At 49.9% G+C, this 12,322-nt stretch overlaps 1 protein-coding gene across 2 annotated transcripts in view; it reads left to right on the plus strand.

Moving 5' to 3' along the window:
* SENP1 (SUMO specific peptidase 1) overlaps positions 1-12,322 on the plus strand; it is a 114,843-nt gene that overhangs the window by 40,884 nt on the left and 61,637 nt on the right. For both annotated transcript variants that reach the window (XM_075337145.1, XM_075337146.1), the window contains exons 9-11: positions 7,168-7,222; positions 9,891-9,929; positions 10,008-10,092. In XM_075337145.1, coding sequence (XP_075193260.1) covers positions 7,168-7,222; positions 9,891-9,929; positions 10,008-10,092 — 179 coding nt within the window. The remainder of the gene's footprint in view (positions 1-7,167; positions 7,223-9,890; positions 9,930-10,007; positions 10,093-12,322) is intronic.

A 12,322-nucleotide genomic window follows, 5' to 3' on the forward strand; every position in this document is an offset into this window, starting at 1 on the left:
TCCCCGCCCATAATCGCTTGCCTGCGCACACGTCACCAGCGGTCACACTGCTTAGTCCCGTGAGACTGGCACTGTGGATGCGCAGGGATGGCTGGAGCAGTGGGCGGTGCATCAGCTATGGAAAGGAGCGATGGGGGCGGCATACAGGACCAGGAGGCAGAATAACGGACGCCAGAGAGCCCGCCCCCGTGTCACATTTACACTGAATACAAAAAGGTACCACTTAACTCTTTATTTTGGTCTCACATGGGGCACAATAATAACAGGGACCTTTCTAGAATGCAGCCCAGGAGCTGCAGAGGGGGAAGCTTTTAGGTTTTGGGTGAAATTTCTGCTAACAGGTTCCCTTTAACTGCTTTTTAATTGCCATTATCATATTACTGGCAGGATTACAAAGAGAGGTTACTTCTCTATTGTGTAACTGGGGGTAGATATCACTGGCTCTTAATATATTTCACCTAACATTTAGAAATAATGTTCCAAGACTTGCTTAGCACAACAGTCCATCAGTTAGACTCACTGGTTCCCAGAGCAATAGTTTGCAATAAGCTCAGCTTTTGGAAAATGGTAATAAAACAAAATTTCTTTGTCGCTCCATTGGGAGACCCAGACAATTGGGTGTATAGCTTCTGCCTCCGGAGGCCACACAAAGTATTACACTTTAAAAAGTGTAACCCCTCCCCTCTGCCTATACACCCTCCCGTGCATCACGGGCTCCTCAGTTTTATGCTTTGTGTTGAAGGAGGCACACATTCACTCAAGCTCCCATTTTAGTCAGCAGCAGCTGCTGATTGTATTGGATGGAAGAAAAGAGGGCCCTAACAGGGCCCCCGGCATGCTCCCTTCTCACCCCACTAAGTTGGCGGTGCTGTTAAGGTTGAGGTACCCATTGCGGGTACAAAGGATGGAGCCACATGCAGTTTTTCCTTCCCCATCCCTTAGAGGCTCTGGGAGAAGTGTGATCCTAACCGGTCACCATTCACTGGGACCGGGCTCCCTCCGCAGCCCCTGGGGGAATCTGACGGACAGGAGACGGAGTATCATCAGAGACAGGCCCTGCATCTATAAGGTACTCTGTGTCCCCTTGGGGACGGTGCATGGAGCGCCTGTGTTACAGACGCTGCAGCGGCTGCTGTTTTTTTTTTTTTGTGACAACCGGGACTACCGCGCCGACCACGCCTGTTTGCCGGCCGCGTTATTAAATTTAGTCCCCGGCTTCTGCGGCCTAGTACCATAACTCCCGCCCCCGGGCCTGCCAGTCAGGGGTAAGGGCGGGACGGTCGACTGGACGTCGGCAGTGAGGGCTGGAGCATACTTAGGTGTTCTCCTCCCCCCTCACTGAGCACTGTGGGGCACCAGATTCCCGCACTTTATTAGTCATGCCCACGGCTCCCTCCTCCCCTGAGAGCTCTGGCAGCCATATTTACAATCACTTCTGCCGGTGGAGGATTTCAGAACGAGCTCTACAGCTCTGGGAGGCCCAGGCAGGGAATCTGGTGGACACACAACCGCTTTGGGCGGTCGGTAAGCCACACCGGTTACCCGGTGCTGGCCCCCCTTGGGTGCCGAAGTGTATATATATGTGTATACATTTTCTCTGTTCGGCCGCATTGTTTTGCTTTTGGCTATATACCCTCAGTGATCACTCTCAGAGGAGACTACAGCATGTCGTCCGCAAAGAGCAAGGGTGCCAAGGCACAGGCTTATTTTGCAACCTGTACCTCTTGTGCGGCTATGTTACCTGCAGGTTCCACCTACCCTCACTGTGTGCAATGCTCGGCCCCTGTGGCACTCACTCAGCCAGAGCCTCGGGCACTGGTGGGACCCTCGGCCCCCAGGCCCCTCTCGGTCGGTGCAGCAGAGTGCTCCTGGGGTGACACCTAGGTCCCACGGGGAGGACTCCGACACGGACCGCAGTCCCAGACCGGCTAAGCGGGCTTGCTGGGAACCTTCCCCGGCTTCATCACGCTGTTCGGGGTCTCAGCATGAGGACTTTCTGGAGGATGAGGCGGAGGTCGCAGCTCAGGGCTCTGATCCTGACGTTGCTCTCAATCTTGATACACCTGAAGGGGTCGCCATAGTAAATGACCTTATAGCGTCCATCAACCAGGTGCTAGATCTTTCTCCCCCAACTCCACCTATAGAGGAGTCTGCTTCACAGCAGGAGAAACACCAGTTTAGGTTTCCCAAACGTACACGGAGTGCGTTTTTCGATCACTCTAACTTCAGAGATGCTGTCCAGAAGCACAGAGCATTTCCGGACAAGCGCTTTACTAAGCGCCTTAATGACACACGTTACCCCTTCCCCCCTGACGTAGTTAAGGGTTGGGCTCAATGTCCCAGGGTGGATCCTCCAGTCTCTAGACTGGCGGCTAGATCCGTAGTATTAGTGGCAGATGGTTCATCGCTCAAGGATGCCACTGACAGGCAAATAGAGCTCCTGATGAAATCCATCTATGAAGCCATAGGCGCGTCTTTTGCTCCGGCCTTTGCAGCCGTGTGGGCACTCCAAGCTATCTCAGCTTGTCTGTCTGAGATTAATGCAGTCACACGTACCTCTGCTCCGCAAGTTGTGTCTTTGACTTCTCAGGCATCGGCCTTTTCGTCCTACGCCATGAACGCCGTCCTGGACTCAGCGAGCCGTACAGCGGTAGCGTCCGCCAATTCGGTGGCAGTCCGCAGGGCCATCTGGCTACGCGAATGGAAGGCAGACTCTGCTTCCAAGAAGTTCTTAACCGGTTTGCCATTTTCTGGCGACCGTTTGTTTGGCGAGCAATTGGATGAAATTATTAAACAATCCAAGGGAAAGGACTCGTCCTTACCCCAGTCCAAACCAAACAAACCTCAGCAACGAAAAATTCAATCGAGGTTTCGGTCCTTTCGGCCCTCAGCCAGGTCCCAATCCTCCACGTCCAACAGGTCAGAGAAGGGCCAGAGGAACTCTTCTGCATGGCAGTCTAAGTCACGTCCTCCAAAGACCGCCGGAGGAACCGCCTCCAAGGCGGCCTCATGACTTTCGGCCTCCCCAAACCGCATCCTCGGTCGGTGGCAGGCTCTCCCGCTTTTGCGACGCCTGGTGGCCACATGTCCAAGACCGATGGGTGAGAGACATTCTGTCTCACGGTTACAGGATAGAGCTCGGCTCTCGTCCTCCGACTCGTTTCTTCAGAACATCTCCGCCCCCCGAGCGAGCCGATGCACTTTTTCAGGCGGTGAACACTCTGAAGGCAGAAGGAGTTGTGATTCCCGTTCCCATTCAAGAACGTGGTCGCGGTTTTTACTCCAACTTGTTCGTGGTGCCAAAAAAGGACGGATCATTCCGCCCCGTTCTGGACCTCAAACTGCTCAACAGACACGTGAGAACCAGACGGTTCCGGATGGAATCTCTCCGTTCTGTCATCGCCTCGATGTCCCAAGGAGACTTCCTAGCCTCAATCGACATCAGGGATGCTTATCTCCATGTGCCGATTGCACCAGAGCATCAACGCTTCCTGCGTTTCGCCATCGGGGACGAACACCTTCAGTTTGTGGCACTGCCTTTCGGCCTGGCGACAGCCCCACGGGTCTTCACCAAGGTCATGGCATCCGTGGTGGCGGTCCTACACTCTCAGGGCCACTCGGTGATCCCTTACTTAGACGATCTCCTAGTCAAGGCACCCTCCCGGGTGGCATGTCAACACAGCCTGAACATTACTCTGGAGACTCTCCAGAGGTTCGGGTGGATCATCAATTTCCCAAAGTCAAAATTGACACCGACCCAATCACTGACTTACCTCGGGATGGAGTTTCATACTCTCTCAGCGATAGTGAAGCTTCCGCTGGACAAACAGCGTTCGCTGCAGACAGGGGTGCACTCTCTCCTTCGGACCCAGTCACACCCCTTGAGGCGCCTCATGCACTTCCTAGGGAAGATGGTGGCAGCAATGGAGGCAGTTCCCTTTGCGCAGTTTCATCTGCGTCCACTTCAATGGGACATTCTCCGCAAATGGGACAGGAGGTCGACGTCCCTAGACAGGAACGTCTTTCACTGGCAGCCAAAACCTCTCTTCAGTGGTGGCTTCTTCCCACTTCCTTGTCGAAGGGAAAATCATTCCTGCCCCCATCCTGGGCTGTGGTCACGACGGACGCGAGTCTGTCAGGGTGGGGAGCGGTCTTCCTCCACCACAGGGCTCAGGGAACCTGGACTCCAACAGAGTCCTCCCTTCAGATCAATGTTCTGGAGATAAGGGCAGTGTATCTAGCCCTAAAGGCGTTCCATCGGTGGCTGGAGGGCAGACAGATCCGCATACAGTCGGACAACGCCACGGCGGTCGCGTACATCAACCACCAGGGCGGCACACGCAGTCGTCAGGCCTTCCAAGAAGTTCGGCGGATTCTGCTGTGGGCGGAAGCCACAGCCTCAACCATCTCCGCAGTTCACATCCCGGGCGTAGAAAACTGGGAAGCAGACTTTCTCAGTCGCCAGGGCATGGACGCAGGGGAATGGTCTCTTCACCCGGACGTGTTTCAAGAGATCTGTTGCCGCTGGGGAACGCCGGACGTCGACCTCATGGCGTCTCGGCACAACAACAAAGTCCCGGCATTCATGGCACGGTCTCAAGATCAGAGCTCTGGCGGCGGACGCATTAGTTCAGGTATGGTCGCAGTTTCGACTGCCTTATGTATTTCCTCCTCTGGCACTGCTGCCCAGAGTGTTGCACAAGATCAGGTCCGACTGCCGCCGCGCCATCCTCGTCGCTCCAGACTGGCCGAGGAGGTCGTGGTACCCGGATCTGTGGCACCTCACGGTGGGTCAACCGTGGGCACTCCCAGACCGACCAGACTTGCTGTCTCAAGGGCCATTTTTCCATCTGAATTCTGCGGCCCTCAACCTGACTGTGTGGCCATTGAGTCCTGGCTCCTAGCGTCCTCAGGGTTATCTCAAGATGTCATTGCCACTATGAGACAAGCCAGGAAACCAACGTCCGCCAAGATCTATCACAGGACTTGGAGGATCTTCTTATCCTGGTGCTCTGATCAGGGTTTTACCCCCTGGCCGTTTGCCTTACCCACTTTCCTTTCTTTCCTTCAATCCGGAATGGACAAGGGTTTGTCTCTCGGCTCTCTCAAGGGACAAGTATCGGCGCTTTCCGTGTTTTTTCAAAAGCGTCTAGCCAGGCTTCCGCAGGTTTGCACGTTCCTGCAGGGAGTTTGCCACATAGTCCCACCTTACAAGCGTCCGCTGGAACCCTGGGATCTTAACAGGGTGCTAACGGCTCTTCAGAAACCACCTTCCGAGCCGATGCGGGATGTCTCTCTATCACGCCTTTCGCAGAAGGTGGCCTTCCTAGTGGCAGTCACATCACTTCGGAGACTGTCTGAGCTAGCAGCGCTGTCATGCAAAGCCCCCTTCCTGGTGTTTCACCAGGATAAGGTGGTTCTGCGTCCGGTCCCGGAATTTCTCCCTAAGGTGGTATCCCCTTTTCATCTCAATCAGGATATCTCCTTACCTTCCTTTTGCCCTCATCCAGTTCACCTTGTGAAAAGGATTTGCACTTGTTAGATCTCGTGAGAGCACTCCGGCTCTACATTTCTCGCACGGCGCCCCTGCGCCGTTCGGATGCGCTCTTTGCCCTTGTCGCTGGCCAGCGTAAGGGGTCGCAGGCTTCCAAGTCAACCTTGGCTCGGTGGATCAAGGAACCGATTCTTGAAGCCTACAGTTCTTCTGGGCTTCCGATTCCTTCAGGGCTGAAGGCCCATTCTACCAGAGCCGTGGGTGCATCCTGGGCATTGCGGCACCAGGCTACGGCTCAGCAGGTGTCAGGCGGCTACCTGGTCGAGTCTGCACACTTTCACGAAACACTATCAGGTGCATGCCTATGCTTCGGCAGATGCCAGCCTAGGTAGGCGAGTCCTTCAGGCGGCGGTCGCCCACCTGTAAGAGGGGGCCGTTTTTCGGCTCTTTGTATCGAGGTATTCTTTTACCCACCCAGGGACTGCTTTTGGACGTCCCAATTGTCTGGGTCTCCCAATGGAGCGACAAAGAAGGGAATTTTGTTTACTTACCGTAAATTCCTTTTCTTCTAGCTCCTATTGGGAGACCCAGCACCCGCCCCTGTTCCCTTCGGGCTGTTGTTCTTTTGTGTACACATGTTGTTCATGTTGAATTGTTCTTTTGGTTCATGGTTTTCAGTTCTCCGAACATCCTTCGGATTGAATTTACCTTAGACCAATTTATAAGTTTCCTCCTTCCTGCTTTTGCACCAAAACTGAGGAGCCCGTGATGCACGGGAGGGTGTATAGGCAGAGGGGAGGGGTTACACTTTTTAAAGTGTAATACTTTGTGTGGCCTCCGGAGGCAGAAGCTATACACCCAATTGTCTGGGTCTCCCAATAGGAGCTAGAAGAAAAGGAATTTACGGTAAGTAAACAAAATTCCCTTCGTCTGCACATCTGTCCTGGTCATGTGCTGCTTGTTTATCTGGCAAGTGGAGTGTCTATGAACCCATATTTTGACCATGAACCTTCTGTCCTCTTGGGATCTCAAGTTGTTGCTGGAGAAAACTAGGAACACATCTGTTGCAATCTGAGAAACTGTTAGGCTATGTGCCCACGCTAGAATGTCCCTGCGGATTTTTTTGCCTGAAAATCCGCGACTTTCGCGGCAAATCCGCACCCGCGGATTTGCCGCGGATTTTGATGCGGATTTTTTTTTTTTTTTTTTCCCCATTCAAAGCCAAAAATCCGCACCAAACAATTGACATGCTGCAGATTTTTCCGGATCAAAATCCGCGGCAAATCCGCCGCGGAAAAATCCGCAGCATGGGCACAGCATTTCCAAAATGCCATTGAAATGGCTTGGAAGTGCTGCTGCTGCAGATTTTCGGTAAATCCGCGGCAAATCCGCGGTAAATCCTGTAGCGTGGGCACATAGCCTTACAAGTCCGAGGGATCTTTTGGGAGCTGCAGGTGTCATGGGTCTGCACAATTTGTGGCACCAGATTGAGCTATGCTTGCAGCGTTTGCCTCCACTTTACAGATTTTGATAGCTATATGGCATATTCGGAGTAGACAATACTTGCCTGTAATTGTCACTAAATCCTTTTACTGACAATTGATGGTGGTTGTAATTTTCTTTTCAATTACTTCTAAGGTGAAGGACCTTATATGGTTTACATTTCTTCTTAGGTTCAGACTCTATCATCGTTCTTGATCCAGTTCCCAAAGAAGATTATAATCTGAGGTAATTGCATTTTATTCCCTTCAATAAATTGGTGCATCGAGAGTGCAATCTTTAAAATTGAGAACATGTATTTTTTTTTTTTTTTTTTTCATTGGGCGGGAGGGAATGCTGGTTTTCAAATTTAAAAGGAATATCTTACCGATTGCTTCCAGCAGGCAGTGGAGCGTGGAAGGCATTGATGCATACCACCACAGGTCCTTGCGCTCTGCTGCCCGCCGGAAGCAATCTGTATTGCTGTATCTGGTGAGTGTGTGGGTGTACGTTACATCGCAGGTTCTCCCGTTCGGCGTCGTAGTATGAATGATTGTGGGGCTTCAGTCTTTTCTTTTGGGAGTGTCTGCTTTCTACAATGACGTGTCCTGTAGTATTCTTTAACTTTTTTTAGCTACATGGACATTTCATTATTGAACTGCAACTAAGGTTTATTTTCAGGGTAGGGCTTATATTTAAGCCTTACGCTGAATATTCCTGCTAGGGCTTATTTTCAGAGCAGATGATGATTTGGGTAAATTCTGTATTTTCAGAAACTAATCTTGGATGAGCCTCACATCCTACAGTCTCCAGTGTCCAACACATGTAGGATGTGGAGCTGCCAGGACAGAACTCCTTAAAATGGGGACTTGCTTGTAATTTGTATTTGCTTTTATCTTTGTAACCATCATGTAAATGGCTTCATTGCACAGCTGATATGTTGATTGTGCCCAATCAGTGCATACCATTTTACTTGTTTAAATTCACTAACTTTTTTCTTATTGTATTTTTGTACACTTTTGAGATTTGGGTACGGACTTTTTGAAGTTACAGGTTTACGCCCCAAGACTGTGAGTGGGAACTGCTGCTGAGTATTAGTGGCCACTAGCACTGGACACTGGGAGGATTTAAGGGACTATTGGGAAAAATAAACTAGGCACTATAAGGGATATGTAGCAGTAATATTTAGACATTTATAGAACCGCCCATTCAGGTGTGTCCAATCTGCTGCCCTGCATTGGTTATATAGCATTAAAAATATTTGTTCCTCGGCTTACAGTATATATTAGAATTTTTTTTTCTTTAGTTTGTTGGCAGGTCTATCTTAAAATTCATCTGTGTATTATTTGTTTGTCCCTTTGACCTTAGCATTCTTGGTTGTGGGTTTGGGTTTTTTTTTTTTTTCATTTTTGGGAGAGCCACTGCCATTCTCCTCAGTTGGGGCATTATCTCCCCAAAAACTAAAGTATTGCCAGTCCAAAATGTGACATGCTGGATGTTTGATTCCCCTAAGTTGTGAGGCGTTAATGTGTCGAGTCCGCTGATATCTGTGCAATTTAAAGGGAAGGTGTCGTCCAAAAAAAAAAAATTCAATAACTGAAAAAATGTAAAGTTTTAATGTTTTGTTTAAATATTTGTTTTTATTTGAGCAAAATGTAAAAAAATAAAAAATTAAGTTTGATATTTTCCACTGTTAAACACTAGGGGGAGCAGCTTCTGAAATCCTACTGTAGAAAAAGCCTGGATTACAGCTGCAGTAAAGTGGGCAGAATCTGCTGTCCTGTGTGTGATGTCACAGCTCCCCTCTCAATCTGGGTGTTTCCAAAGGAACAGAGAATGAAATTTAGGATCACAGTGCGGAGCCATTTTGTTGGTGACCAGAAATGTCTAAAATGTCACGGACAGCTGGAGTCTCACCCAGGATAGGATTAGATACAGCAACTCAGCAGACAGTATCACACAGGATAGGATTAGATACACGGCTCAGCAGACAGTATCACGGTACACACAGGCTGACAGGTGGAAGTGGAGGTTTTGAGCGGGGGGTGTTCTTGGAGACTTTAGCAGCAGCGGTACTCAAATGCAGAGGCACACAAACCCGCGGCGGCGGGGGGTGTCATTGGAGATGGTAATGGCGGGTGAAGGGGAGGCGGCCTGTACTCACACATTTTGGCGGTTGACAGGGGTAAAGTGGAGCAAACTGCACACGCTGTGAGCTCCACAATGATGGCGCTGATCTCCTCCCCCCACTGTGATCTGGACAGCCCAGGGGGCGCATCCAGGTCACAGCAGACTCCTACTCTAACGTTACTAAATGGGGTCGGAACCCGACCACTGTTCTCTAAGCACAGGGGCTGCCATAAAGGAGTAACTATCATTACACACAGCAAATTAGAATGAAATAAAAACTAAGTAGTGATTTTAATTTTGTATTAATACTTTTTATCACTTTTTTTTAATACAAAAATAAAAAATAGCGACACCTTCCTTTTAAGGGACATTAGCTTTCACTTTGTTTGGGGATATTTAAAGTTGTCCACCACTTTAACATTGAGGTTGTATCCTTAAGATAGGTTATCAATGTCTGATGGGCCGTGGTTGGATGCCCACCCCCCACCAATCAGCTGATCTTTGTGCTGCCTGCAGGCGGCTGGAAATGCTCAGTTCCGGAGCTGCCCTATACTCTTATCCAAAGACTCAGCAGCTCTAGAACTGAGCATTTCCAGCCGCCGGCACTGAACAGCTGATCAGACATTGATGACCTATCCCAATGTAAAAGTAGTGACCAACCAAAGTTTTATTTAATGCTGTGAATAAAGTCTAAGTATTGTAGTATTGCAATAAAACGTATTAACCAAGTTTAGCGAGCTCGTGAATGCTTTTAAATCTGAAAAGTTTGTTTTATCTCCACTTTTAGCCGTACAGTCTTCCCCACAGATTTATGGATTAAAGAAATGTAAGTAAAATTTCTACAGGTACATAATATAAAAATAAAATAAAACAAATATATTATAAATAAATTTGTGTTTTATAGTGCCAGCCGCTATGATCCAAGAGCAAGAGAACGGAATAGACAAATAGAAGAACAAAAAGCTCTTACACTAAAGTTTCAAAACCAGGTAACTTATTTTATATTTTTTTTTTTTGCTTTAAATGTACATAATTTATATATAAACCTACTTTCTTGCAGTAGAATCCACATATTTGCTGATAAATGTAGGCATTGCACAGTAAGATATACACTACTCACAAGAAGTTAGGGTATTTGGCTTTCAGGTGAAATTTCAGGATGATCCTAAAATCCCCTCTAACCTCAGGTGAACTTAGTGACCTTCTCTAAACTTCTGAATGCACATGTCCAACTATTAAATGTTTCAGTACTTTTTGCACAACTTGCTGTTTTCTAGCATGCTGTTTGATCCATAATTCGCCCAATAAATGTCAGGGTTTAATTAGAATTGGTATTTAAACAGTTCTCGTCATGCAGTTTTCATTTCTTTATCGTTCCTTATGGGAGACCCAAACCATGGGGTGTATAGCTTCTGCCTCCGGAGGACACACAAAGTACTACACTCAAACGTGTAGCTCCTCCCTCCGGGCTATATACACCCCCTGGATGACAATCTAACCAGTTCAATGCTTTGTGTTTCAGGAGGTACACACACTTGCATTCTCTGATATTTTTTTTTTCATTTTTATTTTAATTTTAAAGATTTGGAAGAAAAGTGGGTCCAGTCGGGACTCCCGGCATGTCCCTTCACACCCCACTCTGTCGGCGGTGCTGTTAAGGTTGACTTATAAGGCTGGAGCCTTCACATGCCGCGCTCCTTCACATCCTCTTAGAGGCTCTGGGTTGAAGTGGGAGCCTCCACGGTCCTCTCTGCTTGCAGAAGACCGGTCTCCATCCGCAGCCCTGTCTGGTTCCTGCTGGAAGGAGCGTTCACCCCCTGGCATGGCCCTGCGTCTCAAAGCTAAGTATTGAGACGTTTTTCAGGGGTCCCGGGTATTTTCACTAGGGGGACAGTATGTGTTGTATCGTTACTGTAAATTCCGGCCGGTTCTGGGGGTTTCCCCTGAGAACCGCGCCGAAGGTGCCTGCTCGTCGGCCGCACTTTAAAATCTAGGCCCCGGCTTCAGTTTGGGCCTAGTTTCGGTTTCGGCTCATGTCATGCATACAGTATGCATAGCGTGGCGCCGCCTACCGCTCGGCCAGCAGAGGGGAGGACACTCCTCTCTGCCAGAGCCAAGCACATACCCACATTGTGATGCCTGTGCTAATATGGTTGTGTCTCAGCCTGGAGCCTCCTCAGGGGTCCCTCTGGCTGCTCCGGCCCCGGTGGCTGAACCCCCGGCTTGGGTAGCTTCCTTCTCACAAGCTATTTCCCAGTCTTTTGCCGACTCCATGGGGCAGTTGTCCCGGACACTGCTGTCCATGCATCAGCCCCCTTCTCAGGGTGCCTCTGCTGCTCCGAGCTCTGCAGAGCTCTGAGCATGTCCTAGGACCCCGTCCCCCTAAACGGAGACGCAGGGACCCTTCTCCTTCCTCGTCCCACGGCTCTGATTCACGAGCCGAGGTGCAGGGCGAGGAGGACTCGTTTACTGTGGGCTCAGACGCTACCTCTATGTACCCCATTGACTTGTCTGAGGGTGATGCGGATGTCAGTGACTTGATTGCGTCCATTAACTCTGTTCTGAACCTCAACCCACAAGAGTCAGAGGAACAACCCTCTCTGGTAGAGGTACACCAGTTTACCTCTCCTAAGAAACCTAGGAGTATGTTTTTTAACCACTCCAGCTTTCACACCACTGTTACCAAGCCCAGGGCCTGTCCTGACAAACGTTTTCCGAAGCGTAGTTCAGATGACCGTTTTCCTTTTCCACCAGAGGTGGTTAAGGAATGGGCACAGTCCCCAAAGGTAGACCCTCCGGTGTCCAGAATCTCAGCCCGCACAGTCGTAGCTGTGGCTGATGGCACTTCTCTTAAGGATCCCACTGACCGCCAGGTTGACCTTCTGGCCAAGTCTGTATATGAGGCGGCAGGAGCCTCGTTCTCCCCGTCTTTTGCGGCAGTGTGGGCTCTTAAGGCAGTCTCTGCCTCTCTGGCGGAGATGCATTCCCTCACCAGGGACTCTATTCCTGAGACGGATGTCTTAACTTCTCAAGCTTCGGCTTTTGCATCCTACGCCATGTCTGCCATCCTGGAGGCTTCTCACCGCACGGCGGTGGCCTCCGCTAACTCCCTCGCGATCCGCAGGATCTTGTGGCTTCGAGAGTGGAAAGCAGACGCTTCCTCTAAGAAGTACCTTGCGAGTCTCCCTTTTGCTGGGTCCCGGCTGTTTGGGGAGCAGC

This window comes from Anomaloglossus baeobatrachus, chromosome 2 (assembly GCF_048569485.1).
Source record: "Anomaloglossus baeobatrachus isolate aAnoBae1 chromosome 2, aAnoBae1.hap1, whole genome shotgun sequence".
Lineage (NCBI taxonomy): Eukaryota > Metazoa > Chordata > Amphibia > Anura > Aromobatidae > Anomaloglossus > Anomaloglossus baeobatrachus.